The sequence below is a fragment of the Lipotes vexillifer genome, unplaced genomic scaffold, assembly GCF_000442215.2.
Source record: "Lipotes vexillifer unplaced genomic scaffold, Lipotes_vexillifer_v1.1 scaffold23, whole genome shotgun sequence".
NCBI classification, from domain to species: Eukaryota; Metazoa; Chordata; class Mammalia; order Artiodactyla; family Lipotidae; genus Lipotes; species Lipotes vexillifer.
Window position 1 is genome coordinate 4,334,355 of NW_006796283.1, and position 18,390 is coordinate 4,352,744.

At 57.9% G+C, this 18,390-nt stretch overlaps 2 protein-coding genes across 2 annotated transcripts in view; one reads left to right on the forward strand and one right to left on the reverse strand.

The window, feature by feature from the left end:
* Positions 1-878: 878 nt before the first annotated feature.
* Positions 879-13,989, forward strand: LOC103082905 (AFG3-like protein 1). The gene is given in 15 exon segments (XM_082931443.1): positions 879-905; positions 1,833-1,901; positions 2,471-2,595; positions 3,299-3,569; positions 5,569-5,706; positions 5,917-6,037; positions 6,040-6,069; positions 7,408-7,515; positions 8,138-8,263; positions 11,560-11,589; positions 11,592-11,663; positions 12,584-12,699; positions 13,110-13,310; positions 13,395-13,589; positions 13,675-13,989. Coding segments are annotated over 15 exon segments (1,944 nt in total).
* A 2,781-nt stretch (positions 13,990-16,770) lies between these two features.
* Positions 16,771-18,390, reverse strand: part of DBNDD1 (dysbindin domain containing 1) — a 7,156-nt gene continuing 5,536 nt past the window's right edge. The window contains exons 2-4 of the mRNA XM_007468459.1: positions 17,995-18,141; positions 17,691-17,831; positions 16,771-16,928 (exon numbers count right to left, since the gene is read on the reverse strand). Coding sequence (XP_007468521.1) covers positions 16,771-16,928; positions 17,691-17,831; positions 17,995-18,141 — 446 coding nt within the window. The remainder of the gene's footprint in view (positions 16,929-17,690; positions 17,832-17,994; positions 18,142-18,390) is intronic.

The window sequence follows — 18,390 nt, forward strand, 5'->3', positions numbered from 1 at the left end:
GCCCATGAAAGCTCGTTGGGAGGAGTGCTTACATGATTCGCTACAAATGTAAGACTTCTTTGAAGGCTCGTGTTTTGTCCTTAACGTTTATGCAAATCTTTCCTCTCTCCTGTAATATGTCTGGCTGTTCCTGGGATCATTCTGGCCTTCGGGCTTCCATGGCTTTGAGTTGGGGTTGCTGCAGTGGTGCCTTGTACGTCATGGGGCAGCTCGGGCTTTTATCCTGGAACTTGTATGAATGTTGTGCTCAGGCCCTGCGTCTGCTGTTGTTGACTGGCTGTGGATGGATTGCCTAGTGGAGAAAGTGATTTTTGTCTCAAGCCTCTGTGTGCCCACCTTTTCTTTACTCAGGGGAATGATTTTTTTTTTTTTTTTAATATTTATTTGGCTCTGCTGGATCTTAGTTGCGGCACGCGGGATCTTCATCGCGGTGTGCTGGATCTTTCTTAGTTATGGCACTCGGGCTCCTTAGTTGCGGCACGCGAGCTCTTAGTTTTGGCATGTGGGATCTAGTTCCACGATGAGGGATTGAACCCGGGACCCCTGTATTGGGAGCGTGGAGTCTTAGCCACTGGACCACCAGGGAAGTCCCAGCAATCTTCATTTTAAAACAGCATTGTTTTTTTTCCTGGTTACAAATGTAATACATGCCTGCTGCAAAAAAATTTGGGGAAATAAATAAAAGTATAAAGAAAGAAGTCACCATCTGCTAAGTCAGGCTGGCCTTTTTTTTGATCCTCCTGGCCGGTCTGAAAGCGGAGCTGCTCACTCTTTTACACCCTCTGTCTGACTGTCCCGTTGCACACTCCGGCATTGGTGCACCGCGCTGGGGGAAGTGTGAGGGGTCAGCTGGGCAGGGGTCCCGCGGGGCAGGGAGGATGCGCCATGCCTTCGCCTCCATGAACGTGAGAGCTGGCGGGGCCTGGCTGGCTGGGGCTCCGCGTGTTGGCGGAGAAGCCAGGGCGGGCAGTCACCTGCAGTCCTGTCTGCCGTGGTTTCAGCTGTGTTACAGGCGTGTGCAGGAGTCGGGTGGTGGTGAGGTTCCACACTCAGGGTCGTGTCCTCGCCGTGCAATCCTCAGTCTTCCCGTTGTTTCCAGGAGGAGCTGTGGTGTTTCAGTGGTTATGGTGGTGTTGACAGCAGGCCATGTCTGAAGCTCCCCAGAGGGTTTGTGCCTTCTGGGCAGCGGGCTGTTTAGGCGACAGCAACTAGCAGGCCTTGGTGCTGCACTTTCATTCTCGTCGGCACTGTTTTCTTGTGGTGCCTGTTGTCCGACCAGGGATTGAACCTGGAAAGCCCAGAATCCTAACCATTAGGCCACCAGGGAACTTCCCTCCTTTGGGATTTTTTTTTTTTTTTTTTGCGGTACGCGGGCCTCTCACTGTTGTGGCCTCTCCCGCTGCGGAGCACAGGCTCTGGACGCGCAGGCTCAGCGGCCATGGCTCACGGGCCCAGCCGCTCCGCGGCATGTGGGATCTTCCCAGATCGGGGCACAAACCCATGTCCACTGCGTTGGCCGGTGGACTCTCAACCACTGTGCCACCAGGGAAGCCCTCCTTTGGGATTTTTAAAGCCAGTTTGGAGGCTTAGTGCTCAGATGTGCCACATTTTAATCCCTCTTCTTGCATTGGTTCCTGTTTATTAAAATAATGCCAGGCTAAAATTGTCCATGAGTAGGAAACAAAACCAAGACCTGTCCTGCGGAGTGTGAGCTGCCCTCGGAGAGAGGCGCAGGCCGTGTGTGTGAGGCTCGTCTGAGGAAGAGGCCCAGGGTTGCTATGCCGTGTCCTGCCTGGGACCTCAGCTCTTCTGACTGGTCGTCTCTTTTCTAGGTGGACCGGCTGGAAGTTGTGAACAAACAGTTTGTGCGTGTTATTACTGCCCCTGGGACATCGTCTGAGGTGAGGGCTGGGTTCAAGGCCGGTGTCCTAGACGTAGGTTTTGGTTTTAGCGTAAGGTGTAGTTTTCTCGGAATTCCCTTGTGGTCCAGTGCTTAGGACTCTGAGCTCTCACTGCCAAGGGTACAGGTTCAATCCCTGGTCGGGGAACTAAGATCCTGCAAGCCTCGTGGCCAAAAAAAAGGTTTAGTTTTCTGTTTTTTTTAGAGAAATGCCTTCCCTGGTTTCACTTTCCAGCACCCACTTGTGCTCATTTGTTTTGGTGACACGACAGGAACAGGCTTCCAAGTAGTGCAGGGCCCTCATAAAGCTAGAACGGTGCTTCAGTTTTGCCAAGTAACACGTGACAGCTGCCAGCTGAGATCTGGAAGGGGGAAGAATAAAATGACAGAGGAAGACGATGGCAGCTGTCGATGGGCATTTATACTTCGACCTCAGACCTAAGCCTGTGGTTTGGGGCCAGGACAGGTGGCCTGTCAGAGCTGCTCCGGGCTTTGCTGGGAGAGGCGCTGGGGAGGGGCGGCGGCTGTGGGGGGCACCCCCTACAGCGCCTGGCGCCTTGGTGTCTGCAGAAGTTTGTGTGGTTCAACATCGGCAGCGTGCACACCTTCGAGTGCAACCTGGAGACCGCCCACTGGGAGCTGGGCATCGAGCTCCCGGAGCAGACGGCCGTGGTCTACACCACCGAGAGCGATGGGTGAGTGGGCGCAGCTGGGCCTGGTACTGGCCACGCAGCACTTCCTGCTGTACCCGCTCAGGCGTGTTACAGGCGTTCTCCGATAGTCACGGTGTCTGTGGTGGAAGATAAATTTGTTGGCTCTGTTTTCATTGAGGAAAGAATTGATCGGGGAAATGTTTAGCTAGGCAGCCTGAGGGCTGTGTGCAGTGGGCCGGGAAGGGCTCAGCTGCGGGGATGCTGTGCTGGGTCTGGAGGGGTTCTGAGGGAGGGGCCGCAGCTGCCCTGCCCGCCCCACAGGTGAAATCGAGCAGGTAGGTGTGCGTGGATGGGGGAAGCTGCATATACAGATTGGCACATTAAAAAACAAACTGTTGGGGCTTCCCTGGTGGCGCAGTGGTTGAGAGTCCGCCTGCCGATGCAGGGGACACGGGTTCGCGCCCCGGTCCGGGAAGATCCCACATGCCGCAGAGCCGCTGGGCCTGTGAGCCATGGCCGCTGAGCCTGCGCGTCCGGAGCCTGTGCTCGCAACAGGAGAGGCCACAACAGTGAGGGGCCCGCGTACCACAAAAAACAAACAAACAAAACAACAACAAAAGAAAAACTGTTCCCTTTTGTGTAGCAAAACCAAGTTCTGGGGCCGTCCACTGTTCACGGCCTGAAGGCAGTGTTTCTGGCTTGTCTCTCCAGGGAATGTGACAGATGGTTTTCTTGGACTTTCTAGGTCTTTCTTGCGAAGCCTGGTGCCCACCTTTCTCCTGATCGGAATCCTCCTCTATGTCGCGAGGAGGGGCCCGATGGGGGCTGGGCGTGGCAGGAGAGGAGGGGGCCTCTTTACCGTCGGCGAGACCACAGCCAAGATCATGAAGAACAACGTCGGCGTGCGCTTTGCATACGTGGCTGGTTGCGAAGAAGCCAAGTTGGAGATCGTGGGGTTTGTGAATTTCCTGACGAATCCCAAGCAGTTTCAGGACCTCGGGGCCAAAATTCCAGAGGTACTGATTTGAGAAAACATGGTGATGCTCTGAGCTTTGCCCTGGTTCATTGTGGACAGAGCTGGGACAGTGTAGCTTTTGGTAATGATACTGTGTCTTATTAATCACAGTGGGGAGTGGAAATCGCATTTGCAGAGTGGAAAAGTGAAGATCCTCTTATCTGATCAGCTATTTTAAACCATAAAACTGGAATCATAGGGACAGCACACACCCACCTGGAGTGTGTTTATTTCACCTTCAAGCGCAAACATACGTCTTTGTTGGTGTGGTGTCTCGTTTAGAGCCCAGGCCTTCCTTTGAGTTTGGCTCCAGTGATCAAATTCTCTGTTAAATATCCTGCATGAAGCACTTAACGTCTAGAGTTTTGTTTCTTTAAAATGAACTGAGAACGTAGAAGCAATCTGAGTGCAGGATCCTATGTTTTTATGACTTTTTCTTACTCTTTCAGTTTTCTATCCATTCAATTTGACAGCATTTTTCTTTAACAGTTTGCCTTTATTACTTTATTATCTAAAGCCTTCAACTTTGTTTTTGAAGAAACAACTTTCTTTACCATTATTTATTATCAAAGTATATAATTAAAATAAGTACATGGAATTCCCTGGAGGTCTAGTGGTTAGGACTTGGGGCTTACCTTGCCGTGGCCCGGGTTCAATCCCTGGTTGGGAAACTAAGATTCTGCAAGCTGTGTAGCGTGGCCAAAAAAAAGAAAAAAGAAAAAACCATCAAGTACAACCCTCGTAAATGGGTCTGGGATCAGATGCAGCTGCCTCTCGGGAAGCCCATGACCCAGTAGTGGGACAGGTGTGCGGTGTGGATGCAGGTTGGGGTGCTGTGCAGAGGAAGTGGAGCTACGGTGATTCTGGCCACTCTGTCTACCTGCAGGTGCCTCTGGGTGTCAACCTTTTGAGGGCCCGGCTGAAGCTGTGAGTCCTTTTCCCAGAAAGGTTTGCGTCTCACTTAGAATAGATTCACAGATCCCTCGAGGCGTCCCTGGGCCCTGGACCAGGCTCCGAGCTCTCGGGTGGGTGGTGCTCACCGCACTGACCTTCCTGGTGGCCCCGTGCTTCCCCCAGCGTGCCCTGAACAACAGGAGAGCATGACTGACCGCTGGGGCTTTGTGGGCAGGAGGTTTGTGCTTCTGTTTGACCACCTGGTGAGAGCTGGCTGGAAAACCGGGTGTGGGGGGCACAGAAGGCGCCCTGGGTCCCATGGCCCCTGCCTTGAGGAAACCCTCTGTGAATCCGCATCCACATTCATGGAGACGTGGGGCCCTGACGCCTTGTGGTTTTGAGTTTTGTGGCTCCCTCCTCCCTCCCTTTATGCATTTTAGTTTTGTCCTTAAAGACTTAGAAAAACCACCTTAGAGTCTCCTTTGAAATAAGTAGATATTAACCCACACCCTCGACTAGAAATGGAGCAATAGGAGCCCCGTTTAAATCTCTCCTCGTTTTTCATGCGTAATGGTAACCCCGAAAGGAGCACTGAGGTGTGTTTCTGGGGCGTGAATTGTGAATTTCAACCTTAAGTAAGCATAGAAAAAGGCAGGTTGTCGATCAGGAAGCACAGGTGTCAGTGGCCACACACAGGCGCCACCTTCACAGCTGCCGGTGGACGAGCTGGACAGAATCACGTGACCAGGTCTGGGGCGTGGGCTCTTGTTCCTCCTGGTGTGAGTTGGTGTGTTTCGTAGGGCAGTTTGGCAAAGACCGTTAAACATCAGACTGCGAGATCCAGCGAGCCCTGCCCTGGGAGGGTTGCCTGAAGAAATAACCTGCCCGGCGGGACTGGGGGTGTGGGGGGCTTTCCCACGTCTGCAGCCTTTGAACGTTTCATGGTGAGCGTGCGTTCATTTTACAAGCAGGAAGTGTCACACCGAAAGCAAACCTCAGCCGACCCGCGTGGAGCAGGCCTAGCAAACGCCTGTTCAGTAGAGCGTGGCTGTCTCCTCGGCTCCACCTGTGCCCTTTCAGAACCAGGCATTGCCTTTCTGTTTCAGGGAGCCATGCTCGCTGGTCCTCCTGGTCCCGGCAAAACGCTTCTCGCCAAGGCGACTGCAGGGGAGGCCAGCGTGCCCTTCATCACCGTGAACGGGTCCAAGTTCCTGGAAATGTTTGTCGGCGTCGGTCCAGCTCGGGTAGGTGGGTGCGCCCTTGTCCTTGCCCTGGGCTTCGTGTGGGACCCTGGCAACAGGCGCAGAGCACAGATGTGCAGGGGGACCCGGGCGGGCAGGCAGAGCAGCTGAGATGAGAGTTGAGTTCCAGAGGCGAGGGCTCAGCTTGGTGAGCTCTTTAGTCCTGTGTTGGTGCCAGTGGCAAAGCAGGCCCTGCGTGGACTCCTGTTTCAGGTCCGTGACGTGTATGCAAAGGCCCGAAAAAATGCTCCCCGTGTCTTGTTCATTGAGGAGATTGACGCGATGGGCAGGAATCGCGGCCGTGGGCACTTTGGGGGCCAGAGCGAGCAGGAGAACCCCTGAACCAGCTGCTCGTGGAGCTAGACGGTGAGCGGCTGCACGACCGTCCCCCAGGCCTTCCTCTGTGCGGGACCTCCCTGGGCGAGAACCCCTGCTTGCTCTGTTTTGAGGAAGGCTGTTCTCGGCACACACGGTGGAGGGAGCTGCCCTCAGAGCTCAGCGCAGGACGGGGCCGACACACAGGCTCCTTCCACATTGGCCTCTGACCTGGGCCGCCTCCTGCCCAGAACCCCTCTCCGCTCTCCCCGCTGGGGAGCACTGCTCGGGGAGGTCCCAGCTCCGCGTGATAGCCCAGCAGCCCTGCCGAAGCTTTGCGGGAAGCGTCTAGGCGTTCTTACTAGTTTCCAAATTTGGAGAAGCTTTTGTTGGACCTTTGGCAGGTCTTGTCCTCGCTTTGGCTTTGGAGCTGTGTTGGGGTCCCCGACATGATCCAGGGTTTGGTGATTCACCGGGAGGACTCCGTGTGTAGTTGGATTCAGGACCACGGTTGAGTGCAGTGGCAGGACACAGCAGAATCACAGGGAGCAGGTGCCTGGTGGCCAGGGAAGCCGGCCACAGCCTCCGGGGCCCTGGAGTCGCAGGATGCAGCTACTTCCCTGGCAGCGGGCTGGGTGACACTCAGGAGTGGGCTTTCCCCTGGGGGCTGGTCACGTGGCAGCCTCTGCCCAGCACGTGCCACGATCCTGGCCTCCCAGGAGGAAAGCAGGTGCTTCGCAGAAACCACACATCTGCACGCACAGTTGAGGTGCAGGGAGCCCCTCTTATCAGGGAGCAGTCCTGAATCCCAGGTACCAGAGGTGGCCGAGGGCCCCCGTGAGCAGGCGTTTCTGCAGATGAGTGCTGGGTGAGCTCAGGCCCTCACCGCCCCGCCTGCCTTCCAGTCAGGCCCCCTGAGCCCAGCAAGCCGTCCAGGGCCTGGGTGGAGGGAAGTCTCCGCAGCGGCCCAGGGCCCCGACGGTGGAGGCTCTGCCCGGCCCCTGCAGCTCGCCGCGTGGTGTCAAGAGGCTGGCTGTAATAGACCAGTAATGAATTAGGCTGGGCATCCGTGGCCTGAGGAACGTCTGGTTACCCACCAGTGCACGTGTGCCTCAGTCAGCATTGGGGGCCGCGGGGACCAGAGCCACTGGTTGCTTCCTGAGACGGGTCAGAGCTAGCCCTGGGCGTGAGTGTCTGCCCCACACTGAGTGGCCTGTGCAGTGGGCTGCGGGCCTGTAGGAGAAGCAGGCCCAGCGTGGGGCTTCTGGGGTGGGCGGCAGGGGTCCTGGGAAGACGGGGCCAGCTGTGCAGGGGAGGAGCCCTGGGAAGAGGAGAGACTCCTGCTGCCTGGGCCCCCTCCTTGGGCTCACCTGCTTCTCTCATGTCCAGGGTTCAGCTCTACCACGAGCGTCATGGTGCTGGCGAGCACCAACCGCCCCGACATCCTTGACCTGGCCCTGACGCGGCCCGGCCGGTTTGACCGTCAGATTTACATTGGTGAGTGTGCTGGCTGCCTGGGTGCTGAGGCTTGGCTTTTCCTTCCTTTGGGTTAAAAGCTGGGTTAGATCTTTAGCTGTGTATTTGGTGGAGATTTTGATCGGGGTCCTAAAGCCGTTAATACAGTGTTGTGAAAACGGTGGAGGTGCGTGGGTGCCCCCCACTTTGGGAAGAACAGGTGTACTTGGGGCTGGGGGAAGGCCACTGCAGTCCATGCAGGTGGGAGCGAGGTGACAGACTTGGATCCTTCAGCTTTTACTTTTTGTGCACCATTAGCGAGAGAAGCATTCACCCTGGCCCTTTCCACTGGTGAGGAGATCCTGGGAATTTAGGACTTGCGTCCTGCACGGACCCCCTGCTGCCAGGGCAGCCAGAGTTTTGCTTGTGGTTGGGTCCCTGTCCTGGGATGGATTTGCGTGGACCAGAGGCTCCACGGTCAGGAAGTTCTTTGATGTGTTGAAGAGCTGAACGTATGTGATCTGTGGGTTGTTTCTGCCGCAGGGAGCTCCCTGGCCCGGGTCGGACAGCCGAGTGTGCAGCACAGACATACAGGGGAGGGCCCTTGCAGTGAAGTGGCTGCAGGTGGCCCTGCCCTGGCCCTCAGTGCCTCTCTTTCTGTTAGGCCCCCCTGACATCAAAGGCAGGGCGTCCATCTTCAGGGTCCACCTGCGTCCACTCAAGTTGGACGGGAGCCTCAGCGAGGACGCCCTGGCGAGGAAGCTTGCGGCCCTCACTCCAGGCTTCACAGGTGAGTGTGGCCAGGTGGGCCGTGCGGGTCTGGACGTGTTGTCGGTGGGTGGTGTCTGGTTGTGCCACTTGGTCCTGGCACGTGCTACCCTTGTCTTTAGAACTTTTGAGTCTGATGGACATATCGGAGGCCTCAGAGATGATTAGCCCCAAGGCTGGCTTGTGCCTGTTTGAACTCCTGCCACCCCGGGAACATAGTGCAGTGACGCCTTGTCCCCTTGGCATGCTGCCCATTGAAGGGGTCATGGTTCAGCACTTCCCAAATTGGATGACAGACCTGAGTCTACACGTCCAAGTAATTGAATAAACTCCAAGTAGGGATAAACCCAGAGACGTCCACACTGAGATACAGTGTAACCCACGTTGGTCAGAGATAACGAGAGGCTGTTGAAGCCAACCAGACAGAAGGGACACCTAGTGGGGATGGGTCTTCAGTAAGGTTAACATCCGATTCTTCTTGGAGACCATGAGGCCAGAAGGCAGTGGATCTGGCAAGACTGTTCTTCAATAGGGAAGGAGAAATAAAGGCATTCCTAGATTGTTTTTTAGAGTTGAGGGAACTTACTATATTTAAACCTGCCCTCCAGGAAATGCTGGAGTCCTTTGGGCTGAAATGAAAGGGCGCTGGCCAGTGACTCAAAGTTGTGTGGGGAAATAGCCCTGGGAGAGGCAACTGCATAGGTAAACGTAGAGGCCAGCATCCTGTGTGTTTTTGGTTTGCAGCTCCTCTGTTTTCCCTTTATGATTTAAAGGGCAGGTGCTTAAACCCATAAAGACGCGTCTGTGTTAATGGGCACACAACGTAAAAAAAAAAAAAAAAAAAAAAGTAACCTGTGAAGGTGGGAGGGGCTGTGTAGGAAGAGAACCTTTGTACGTTGTTAAAGCTGGAAAGGGAGAAACTGACTCTAAGCTCCCCGTGGAGCTGCCAGGGGACTGAAGAGCCAGCACAGTCTGTGCGAGCAGAGATGGAAGGCACACTTCCCTAATGCAGAACTTACTACAAAGCTCCAGCAAAGAGAAGGGGGCTGCTGGTGCAAGGGTGGGCGTCGACCCGTAGAACTGGGAGCCTAGATGTGCGCTTGTGCCTCTCGGTCAGTTGTTGTTTTTTTAAATTTATTATATTCATTTATTTTTGGCTGCGTTGGGCCTTCATTGCACGTGGGCTTTCTCTGGTTGTGGCGAGCGGGGGCTACTCTTCGTTGCGGTTCACGGGCTTCTCATTGCGGTGGTTTCTCGTTGTAGAGCATGGGCTCGGCGAAAAAAAAAAAAAAAAAAAAAAAAAAAAAAGTAACCTGTGAAGGTGGGAGGGGCTGTGTAGGAAGAGAACCTTTGTACGTTGTTAAAGCTGGAAAGGGAGAAACTGACTCTAAGCTCCCCGTGGAGCTGCCAGGGGACTGAAGAGCCAGCACAGTCTGTGCGAGCAGAGATGGAAGGCACACTTCCCTAATGCAGAACTTACTACAAAGCTCCAGCAAAGAGAAGGGGGCTGCTGGTGCAAGGGTGGGCGTCGACCCGTAGAACTGGGAGCCTAGATGTGCGCTTGTGCCTCTCGGTCAGTTGTTGTTTTTTTAAATTTATTATATTCATTTATTTTTGGCTGCGTTGGGCCTTCATTGCACGTGGGCTTTCTCTGGTTGTGGCGAGCGGGGGCTACTCTTCGTTGCGGTTCACGGGCTTCTCATTGCGGTGGTTTCTCGTTGTAGAGCATGGGCTCTAGGCGCACAGGCTTCAGTAGTTGTGGCCCGCAGGCTCTAGAGCACAGGCAGGTGGATTCTTAACCACTGTGCCACCAGGGAGGTCCTTGGTCAGTTGTTTTTGTCAAGCGTGTGAAGACCATTTGATGGGGAAAGAACAGTTTGTTCAATCAAATGCGCTGGGACAACGGTGTCCACAAGCCAAAGGACGAAACTAGACCTTAGACCACATGCAGCGGTCAAGTCAAAATGGATGAGAGACCTAAACTGTGGAGCTAGAACTAAAAGGTCTTAAAAGAAAATCTTCGTGACCTTGGATTTGGCAATGGTTTCTTAAAGCACAAGCAAGTGATAAAACAAATTAGACTTTTTCAAAATTAAAATGTTTTGTGCGTCAAGGGACATGATTGAGGTGGTGAGAAGACAGCCCACAGAATGGAAGAAACTATTTGGAGATTATGCATCTGGTAGGGGTTTATAATCCAAAATATTTAAATATTTAAATATTAAATATTGGTTTATAATCCAAAATATTTAAAGAACCCAAAGAACCCAATTTAAAAATGGGAAAATTTGAACATTTTTCCAAAGAAGGTATACAGATGGCCAGACAGCACATAAAAAGGTGCTCAGTGATATTAGGAAAATGCATATCAAAACCACAGTGTGATATCACCTCACGCCCACCAGGATGGCCGTAAGAGGCAGATGGATGAGTTGCCAGGGGTGTGGGGAGACGGCCGTGCTCACGTGGTGCTGGTGGGGGACGTATGGTAGTGTGGCCGCGGGGACCCACCCGGCAGTTCCTCGAGAAGTGAAGTAGGGTTACTGCACGACCCGGTCCTGCTCCTCTTGGCACCTGAGAGAATTGAAAACGTTTGCTCACACAGAGGCCGTACACAGATGTTCGCAGCAGCATAATTCATAATAGCCGAGAGGTAGAGGCCACCCCAGTGTCCAGCAGTGCGTGACTGCATAGGTGTGTATAGCGTGGGTACAGAGGGCCAGCTGTACTGGCCATGTTATATCAGGGACTTGAGCGTCTGTGGAGTTTGCTGTCTCCTGTGGAGGCCTTGGGGCGGCTGTGCATGTGATGGAACCTCATTCAGCTGTGAAAAGGAATGAAATACCAATACACGCTACGATGGCGGATGAACGTGAAAACACTGTGTCGAGTGAAAGCAGCACACGAAAGACCACCTATCGTGTGATTCCATTTATGTGAAACGTGCAGAAGAGGCGAATCCACAGAGATAGAAAGTAGGTTAGTGGTTGGCTGGGCATGTGTACAGGAATTAGCCACATACGTCACATCGGTGATGGAAATGTCTGAAATGAGATCAGGGCAATGGTCGCACATCTTGATAAATTTACTGAAAGTCTTTGAAATGTACACTTAAAACGGATAGTTTTATGTTAAATAAATCATACCTCAGTAAATTGTTCAGCCAAAATACTGGCTGAAAGCAACGGTGACTGACAGAGCAGGTCCCGTTAACTTCAAGTCCTTAACCTAGTTTAGTTCTGGTCCCTCTGCTGGAGATTTTCCTCTAACAGTCCGCCCTGGGGCACTGATGGGACTGTTTCTCCTTTTCCGGGTCAGGTGCTGATATTCCTAATGTTTGCAACGAAGCAGAGCCGCCCGCCACCTGAGTCCTTTTGTCCGGGAGACGCGCTCGGAGCAGGCGGTTGAGAGGGTCATCGGAGGCGAGCCGGGCAGTGTTGGGGGGCGGTTTCCAGCTCTGACCCACAGCGGGCCCACCCTGGGGCCCAGCTTCACTTCAGTGAGCTGCAGCCGTGGACAGTTTTCCAGACCAAAATCTGGGACTTGGGATCTGCCAGCAGCTTTCATGCTCTTACTAGAGCAACGTTTAGAATTTCAAAGAGATGTAACCTCCAGGGCGCTGCGTCAGACCCAGGTTCGGGTGCTGCCCATGGCCGAGAGGTAGGTTTTCTGCGTGCTTCCTTGGGAAGCTTCAGCGTGGGGTAGAGGTCTCCCGGGTGCCCTTCCGGGGACGGAGGTCAGGGAGGTGTCCGTGTGGCCAGCAGCTGTCCTTCATGATCCCGCCCCACAGCTGTGAGAACCAGCCTATTTCCAGACAGCAGGTTGGCAGGGCTGCTTTGTCTTTGCTTCACGTTTTATTCAAGTGTGGCGTGCCCAGACAAGTGTCAGTGACCCAAGGCAGTCGCCACAGCTGCTCGACGCGGTCCTGGCGGCGCCGCTGAGCTGACCAGCCCTGAAGCTGAGCTCACGCAAGTCGTGGTGCCTTCTCTGTGCCCTGTTCCCTGCCTGCGACTGGGTGTAGGCGGCGTAGAGAGCGCTCCTGGTCTCCCTGCGTCCGGCCTCACTGCCAGTCAAGCCACGGAGGGTAGCTAACCCCCTTGGCTACAAACGGGCCCCCAAAGGCACGTGCCGCTTGCACGGTGGGGCGGGGCTTCGGCAGAGCAGAAGGCAGTGTAGCGTCTGGTGTGGAGGGGCGGGCGCCCAGCAGGCCTGAGCGGTGTGCGTGGAGCGGACGGAGGCCCTGAGCAGCCCCCAACATGCCCGCAGTGCAGAATGGGGCCTTGGCGCCCACCTCTCAGCTGTCCGGTTGTCTTCTGCCTCTTGCCATGAACTTGACTGGCAGGTCTCGAGAAGAAGACGCAGGTCCTACGGCCCAGCGAGAAGATGACGGTGGCCTACCGTGAGGCTGGCCACGCGGTGGTGGGCTGGTTCCTGGAGCACGCAGACCCCCTGCTCAAGGTTGGCCCGTCCCCCTGCGCATCTGCGGTGTGGTTCGGGGCCCCCTCCCCTCCCGGGGGTGCTGTGTGGGCACGGTGCATTCCGGGTGGCAGCCCTCTTCCCTCTTTGAGGATGTAATGTTCTAGAATTTGTTACTAGATTCCTTGAGGGGTGGGTGGGCAGAGAGGGGGTGCTGGTTCCAGGAGGGGTCTGGATGCTGACACCTGGAGGTTCCATGTTAAACTCGCCTCACTCTAAACTTTCCCCTGACAGCACGGCTCCCCCACAGCTTCCTGGGACGGCGGGACAGAGCGGGTTTCTGTGTTCATCCTTGGGGTGACCTGTCAGCGCTGGGGCCCAGGGCTTCCTCTCCTCCTCCGGGATGCCCGGGGACCCTGGGGGTGACAGGGCGCGTCTGCCGTATCTGGCAGGTGTCCATCATCCCCCGGGGCAAGGGGCTCGGCTACGCCCAGTGCCTGCCCAGGGAGCAGTACCTGTACACGCGGGAGCAGCTCTTCGACCGCATGTGCGCCGTGCTGGGTGGCCGGGTGGCCGAGCAGCTGTTCTTCGGGCGGATCACTGTGGGGGCCCAGGACGACCTGAGGAAGGTCACCCAGAGTGCCTACGCCCAGGTAAGGCGCTGTCTGCGGGGGCTGGGAAGGGGACTCAGGGCCCCGTCCGCCAGGCTCACAAGGCCCGCCCCTCGCCTGCCCCAGATTGTGCAGTTCGAGATGAGTGAGAAGCTGGGCCAGGTGTCCTTCGACCTCCCCCGGCCTGGCGAGGCGCTGGTGGAGAAGCCGTACAGCGAGGCCACGGCCCAGCTCATCGACCAGGAGGCTCGGCGGCTGGTCAGCTCTGCGCATGCGCGCACCCTGGACCTGCTGACGCGCTGCCGGGAGCGGGTGGACGAGGCGAGTGGGGCCGGCCTGTCCCCAGGGTCGGGGCGGGGGCTCTGCGGGGCGCCGAGCGGACGGTCTGACGTGGCCTGGTGTGTAGGTGGGCAGGCGGCTGCTGGGGAAGGAGGTGCTGGAGCGTGCCAACATGGTGGGGCTGCTTGGGCCCCCGCCCTTCGCGGGGAAGACCGCCTACGAGGAGCTCGTGGAGGGCACCGGTGGCCTGGAGGACACGTCCCTTCCCGAGGGGCTGAAGGGCTGGCGCCGGGGGCCGGAGGAGGGCGGCACGGAGTGCCCCATGCAGGAGAGCCCACCCAGCCTAGCGCCCCTGCCTGGAGAGCAGCCTGCGGAATCTCCAGAGAGCAAATTAAAACACGTGATAATCACAAATGGGTGTTTTCAGGTCAGGGTCCTCTGAGCCCACGGGGATTCCAGCTCCCAGCACGTGCCCTTCCACCGAGGCGGGGGCTGGGACCCTGTTCCCGAGTCAGAGGAGAGGGCAGTGGCCGAAACTTACCTGGCCCCTGGGGGCCTGCGTGTAGGACCCCCCTGGGCCTCCCCCGAGGTGGGTGGTGGGCTCATCTGCTGGGGACATCGGTGCTGGTCACCTCACCTGCCCTGGGGAGAGACAGAGAGGGGGCTTTTGGCCCAGTTCAGAAATCCTCAAGGTCTGGTGAGGTTCAGAATTGAGGAAAGGAGAATACTAGCCAGGCGCCAAGCGAGTAGCTGTTAGGGTGGTGGAAGTCCTTATGGAGGGGCCTCGCCACTTCCACAGGCGGGGTGTCTGGGGGGTCTGAGCCTGAGGGGTACCCCAGCGGAGCCACCCCTGTTCTCAGGGTCGGGGCCTTGCCAACCCTGCGTCTCTGGGAAGCTGCGTTCCTCGTGGCCTGTGTTGTTAGGGTCCAGGAGAGGGGGGCTCTGGGCTGCTCCACGTGGTAGGACAGCCACCGGGGGCCGTAGCTAAGCTCTAGGGCTGAGCCTTCCATTCCCCGGTTGGTCCTGGAGCGAGACCAGGGCCCAGCCCCCGGGGAGTCGGGGTTAGTGGAAATGGCCCCGCGGGTCCCCAGAACACGGGCAGGGCGTCGGAGTCGTCAGAATTGTGACAGAAGCAGCAGCTGCTGCCTTGGGGTGGGCGACGCGGGCTGACTGTGAGAGCAGGGGCACCGCCCCACGTGCCCGCCGCTGCTGTCCCAGCCATGGCCACACGCTGGGCCTCAGGGATGAAATTTTCCAAATCGTTTGGTATGTTTGCCTCAAAAATAGAGTTTTCAACTTGGGACAAACACTTTCAACTTTGTTGCTTGTGAAATGTGTATTGCTGAATCTCTGAGATCTCCGGGGCTTGCCCTGTGACGCAGCCTTGAACACTCAGCCTCCGTGTGTTGAGCTGCTCGGTGTCCTGCAGGGGCCTGTCCTGGGGCTTCTTCTGATGGAGGTGGGGTGCTCTCCTTGACCCCAGGAAGGACCCACGTTGTCCTGAGCCTGGGGGTCTGTTCCTTGGGAGACTGGGTACAGCCCCTCCCCGGGTCCAGGGCACTCCCCTGGGGACAGCGCCCCTGCCTGCGTGCCCCGTGCCTGCACCCCCTCCAGTCTCCTCAGCCCCCCCTTCACCTCGCACCCGGTCTGGGCCATCGCCCCACCTGGGCCGAGGCCTGGCCGAGGATCTCGGGTTAGGGAGGCTCAGCCCCGCAGGAGGAACCGCCCGGCACGGGGCACGCGGCCTGCGTCTCATGGTGGTTAAGACGGTCAGGGTTTAGGCTTCATCCTTGGTCTTCTGCTCACAGGCGGACCCTACCTGGCGGCTGCCTCCCCAGAAACCTGCCCCAGGCTGGGAAGAGCCTCTCGGGAGTACCTCTGCCTCTTGCAGCCTGGGCTTGTGGAGGCAGGGTCTTCGCTTCTTTAACGCCTCGAGAGCCAGGGCGCTTGGCCCTGAAACGTGACCCAAATAAGAGCCCAGGGCGTGTCACAGTGGAACCCCCAGTGGCTTTAGCTGGGGGAGGGCCAGAGCGCGGAGCTCCTGGAGGCCCCTGGAGCAGCCACCCCCGGCCCGCACGCCTGAGCTCCCACGTCAGCTGGAAAGGAAGAGGCTGGTCGGCGAGACTTAGGACAGGGTGCCGTTTTAATCCTGCTGTTTGGAAATGAGATCTGCAGAAGCCGTAGCGAGAAGGATGGGAACTCGGCCCCGGGGGAAGACTGGGGGGCGGGGGGGTGCGGCTGCCCTCAACGGGAATCCCTTTTAAGTGAAATTCTTGGTTGTCTGGAAGACACCTCCCTGTTGCTGCCCCTCACGTGCCCCTCCTGGCGCATAGGGCGACCCTTTTCCTGGCGGGACGTGCTGTAGCCACGCCCCGTGGGCCCCAGCATGTGCCCAGGCCTGTTTTCCTTCCCCAGAAATGTTTCAGTGGAGAAGGGGTCAGGGCAGGTGGCCTTGGGGACTAAAAGCAAGCTTACACGTTTATTTTAAAACTGTTCTTGGACTCGCTGTCTGACTGGAAGCCAGTTCCATCCCTTAGTATGTAAGCAGCGTCTGGAGCAGCCGAGCCTGGCGCCCCTGAATTGGGGGCCAGGCGCTGTGCCCAGGTCCCCTTACGTCCCCATGCCCCTCGGGCTGCTGCACGCGTGTGCGTGCCTGTGTGCGTGTGTCTGGTGGGCCGCGGGGACTGTCATGGCAAGGACGGGGGAAGGGCGAACCTCGCCTGCCCCTGCCCTGCCCGGCGGTCTGAGGCAGTCGTGACATATTTGGTGTTTCGAGCTCAGGAGGTGGGTCTGGCTCTCAGGCAGGGATCACGACAAGCAGGGTGTTAGGGTCTGGGGGCTCTGGTGCTGACACTTCCTGGGCGGCAGGAGGGGCGCAGGGTTGGAATCAAGGCGGTTAGGGCAGCAGGGTGTCCCGCGGGCTGGAGCTTGGCACTGCCGTTCAAGACTGGAGCCCCGAGACCCCCGGGGGGTTGCTGAGAGCCTCTCATGGGCAGATCCCTGCTCACCGCACCCCTACCCGGGAGTCTGGTGACAGACAGTACCATTCCTACAGACAGAAGTCTCGTCTCATCCCTGGGCCTGGTCCCTGATCCAGCAACCAGGAAGAGCTGGACGTAAGGCCACTGGGCTGTGCTTATGCAGAGGCGCCATGTGGGGCGGGCAGCGTCCACGGGGCCACGGCTGCCCGGACCTGCCCCGTCTTGGCCCTGGGCCAGCCGGCCTAGTCCTCCTTGGGCCTCTCCACGGTGAGAAACGTGTCCACAACGGCAGGCTGCCGCTCGGGGTCGCCAAAGGGCTGCTTCTCACGGTTCTGCTCGGCCCTGGTGCGTGTCCAGGAGGGGGAGCGCAGACAGCCAGCCCTGGGCAGCGGGTGTAGGCCTGGTGGGAACACGGGCTGGGGTCAGTGTGGCTTGGGGTCCCAGGTCACTCCTTCAGCTACTGGGCTGGGCCCGTGTGTGCCTCCAGCATGGCGTCGGGCCACACGTTGGGGTCCCCTGGGCACCAGCAATGTGTACACGTGGGTCTGGGTGCAGCCCGGCCAGGGGCTTTCCTGTTGTCCCCAGGAGGGTCCCCGTGCAGCTGAGGTGCCCGCCCTGGGGGTGAGCCTGGCCCGGAGCAGGTGCCAGTCCCCCCCCCCCCCCGCCCGCGCGGGGGGGAGCCACAACTACTGAAGCCCACGTGCCCCCCGCCTGCATGGGCAGTGAGCTGGGATGGGGGAAGGTCCCTGGGCCCCCATACCCCCGGCGGCTCCCGTGCCGTTTCTGCGGCCTGCGGGCTCCAGCCGCTTCCCGGGAACTGAGCTGAGGAGGGGCTTGGACTGGTGAACACCACCCGCTTTGTGCTCTGCCTACTTGGGATTAAACCCGAGTAGTGAATTCTGCTTTCAGTGGGACTGTGGCTGTGGCCTTACGTTGGCATTTGAAAAGTGAAATTAAGGAGGGGTAGAAAAATCCCTTAGAGCCGGCAGATAGGTGTGTGAAGAGCAGAAATGGTGAGTGAAATGGGGCCGTGTCGACAAACACTTAAACACGCGTCAGAAAGGAAATCATTTTCCAAAATGGGTCTCCAGGGAGCGGTGCTGGGTGGCCTGAGGCCCCAGGACCTCCCGCAACCCCCTCCAGACCCCAGCAGCAGCCCCACCTGCGGGAGAGTCGCTGGCCAGGTTCTCGTCATCCGAGTCGGCGAAGACCTCGGCCAGCTCCTGGTCGGACATGTCAGTCAGCTCGGTGAGGTCCAGGAGGTCGAAGTGCACCTCCAGGGAGGAGACGCTGCTCAGGGGCTCTGGGGGCAGAGAGGCGTGTCAGCGGGGCCAGGTGAAGGCCAGTGCGGTGGGAACGAGGTGGGGCTGACCCATCCCCGGCACCTGCTCCCTGGGGCGCACCCGAGGCCCAGGGACCCGCCCCTGGTCCCAGGGAGCACGCCGGGACAGGTGGGCTGTACTTACGCCGCCTCTCCGTGACCTGCAAGAGACCCGGTGCCGGTACTGGGACGCCCACCTCCTCCTCGGCCACAGGTGAGTGGCTGCTGGTCCCCGTCCCAGGAACGGGGGTGCCCAGGGCAGCCCTTGGCACCTCGACCTCCTTAACTACCCCTGCAACAGAGAAGGCGTTACCTGGGAGGGGACTGCGGTCTCCCACCGCCACCCCCAGGACGCAGGCTGGGAGGACTTGAGAACGTGGCCCATCAAGCCCTCCCTTGAGGCTCTGGGCAGTGATCGCAGTGGCCAGGGGTGACCTTGGGTCAGGAAGCCAGACAAGGGGCAGAGGGCTTCTCCGAGGATGCTGCCCTTCCCCGTAACCCTGATTTCCAGACCCTTTGCCCTGATTACTTGAGCAGGAAT